At 47.8% G+C, this 2401-nt stretch overlaps 1 protein-coding gene across 1 annotated transcript; it reads right to left on the bottom strand.

Moving 5' to 3' along the window:
• Positions 1-454: 454 nt before the first annotated feature.
• LOC121474792 (60S ribosomal protein L37-like) lies at positions 455-826 on the bottom strand. The gene has a single exon (XM_041727900.1). The coding sequence runs from the start codon at positions 807-809 to the stop codon at positions 516-518; it is 294 nt and encodes a 97-aa protein (XP_041583834.1). The 5' UTR covers positions 810-826; the 3' UTR covers positions 455-515.
• Between the last annotated feature and the right edge of the window lie 1575 nt (positions 827-2401).

Genomic DNA, 2401 nt, shown 5'->3' with positions numbered 1-2401 from the left:
CAATTAGTCTCTGTTCCCCACCAGATCCCAAGTCTGACTTCCTCCATATCCTTCCATAGAGAGGGCTCACAGGGAATTGCAGTTTTGCCGCAGGGTGGTGTCTGCCCCCACAGCTCTTAATCCTGATTTCCTGATAATTCAGAAAGCATTTCCATGTTGGCCCAAAGTTTCTGTTTCCTGTTCCCTCCCACACTATTTTTAGGTGCATCAGACATTTCCTGCCTTGGCCTGCCCCACCCACCTCGGTGTCGATCCCAACCTCTGACACCCAGCAAGCTGGGCCTGCGAGATGAAGTAGCTATCCCCAGGGGTCTGGGACCCTGCTGCCCAGGGGAGCAGCGTAGCGCCCAGTAGGTGGTGCTGCAGCTACCCCTCATCACCAGCTCTGACTTGCAGGAGTCCAGCCCCCCAACCCCCCCACCCATGAGATTGCTTTTTTGTTTATCTTACAAGCTTTTTTTTTTTTTTTTACTTTTTAAAACCAGAACGTTTATTTTGACTAATCGTTGAAATCCTTAAGATGAACTGGATGCTGCAACAGCTGCCCTCTTGGGCTTAGGTGTCGTTCCTTCACGGAATCCATGCCTGAATCTGCGGTATACAATTTTTAGGTGCCTCATTCGACCGGTCCCGGTGGTATTCCGTCTTTTGGCCTTGGCACTCCAGTTATACTTTCTCTTCCGCTTGGCAGGGTAGCCACACTTGCCACAGGTGGACTTCTGAAGGTGGTAGGCCTTAGAGCCACAGCGGCGGCACAACGTGTGCGTCTTATTGCGACGCTTTCCGAACGATGACATCCCCTTCATCATCTTGTTTCCGCGGCAGACCCCCTATCTTACAAGCTTTAAAATAATATTTTCTCATTTCTGTTTCCTTAGACCTGGTTGTACCAAGCTTCATGTATCTTTATGCTTCTGTCTATAGCCTAAAGGCAGTGAAGCTCAAATTGATTAGTCAACGCTGCTGCAATCCCAGGTGGATAACAAAGTTACAGGCCTAAAGGTATGTCGGTAGCCTCTGTTTTTCAACTATCTTCTGTAAAGCTCAGAGATCTCATGAAGTAATGAGAAATTCTATTTCCCAGGTGAAGAATCTGAAGCTCAGAGAAGTAAACAAGTTACCTCAAGGTCACACAGTGGCAGAGCTGTCAACTCATCCCAATCTGACTGGCTAGTGCTCGCTTCAGCAGTACATATACCAATCTGACTGGCTAGAAGTCTGTCAGCATTCTCCAGCATTGCTCTTCTAAGGAGCCTCTTTATTTATTTATTTTTTTTAAGATTTTATTTATTGGGATCCCTGGGTGGCTCAGCGGTTTGGCACCTGCCTTTGGCCCAGGGCGCGAATCTGGAGACCCAGGATCGAATCCCACACCGGGCTCCCGGTGCATGGAGCCTGCTTCTCCCTCTGCCTATGTCTCTGCCTCTCTCTCTCTCTCTCTGTGTGACTATCATAAATAAATTTTTTTTAAAAAGTCAAAAAAAAAAGATTTTATTTATTTACTCAGGAGAGACACAGAGAGAGACTCCAGGATCACACCCTAAGCCAAAAGCAGACACTAAACCACCCAAGCATCCCCTAAGGAGCCTCTTTAGACATCTTCCCCACCCCACCCCCCGTACACACACCAATTACGTACGTACACCACCACCACCAACTGCTTCCTGCCCCATGAAATTTAATACCATAAACATATACCCTGTATCTTTTTATGTACTATGAGGATATCTGTGCATTATATATAAAAAGAGGGGCAGGGATCCCTGGGTGGCGCAGCGGTTTGGCGCCTGCCTTTGGCCCAGGGCGCGATCCTGGAGACCCGGGATCGAGTCCCACGTCGGGCTCCCGGTGCATGGAGCCTGCTTCTCCCTCTGCCTGTGTCTCTGCCTCTCTCTATCTCTCTGTGACTATCATAAATAAATAAAAATTAAAAAAAAATTAAAAAAAAAAAAAAAAAAAAGAGGGGCAGCCCCAGTGGCTCAGCGGTTTAGCGCCACCTACAGCCTGGGGCATGATCCTGGAGACCCAGGATCCAGTCCCGTGTCGGGCTCCCTACATGGAGCCTGCTTCTCCCTCTGCCTGTGTCTCTGCCTCTCTCTCTGTCTCTCATGAATAATCTTAAAAAAAAAAAATACATTATATATAAAGAGTAAGGCTGGGCAGCCCAGGTGGCTCAGAGGTTTAGCGCCGCCTTTAGCCCAGGGCCTGATCCTGGGGACCGGGATCAAGTCCCACGTCGGGCTCCCTGCATGGAGCCTGCTTCTCCCTCTCTCTCTCTCTGTGTCTCTCATGAGTAAATAAAATCTTAAAAAAAAAAAAAAAAGGGTAAGGCTGTTTCACTCTTTAGCAACCAATTTCATCCGCTCAGGGGCAATATGACTTTTTTTTTTTTAAGATTTTA

Source organism: Vulpes lagopus, chromosome 13 (genome assembly GCF_018345385.1).
Source record: "Vulpes lagopus strain Blue_001 chromosome 13, ASM1834538v1, whole genome shotgun sequence".
NCBI classification, from domain to species: Eukaryota; Metazoa; Chordata; class Mammalia; order Carnivora; family Canidae; genus Vulpes; species Vulpes lagopus.
Note: the sequence above shows the minus strand (reverse complement) of the source record. Positions and strands in the feature narration are given on the sequence as shown.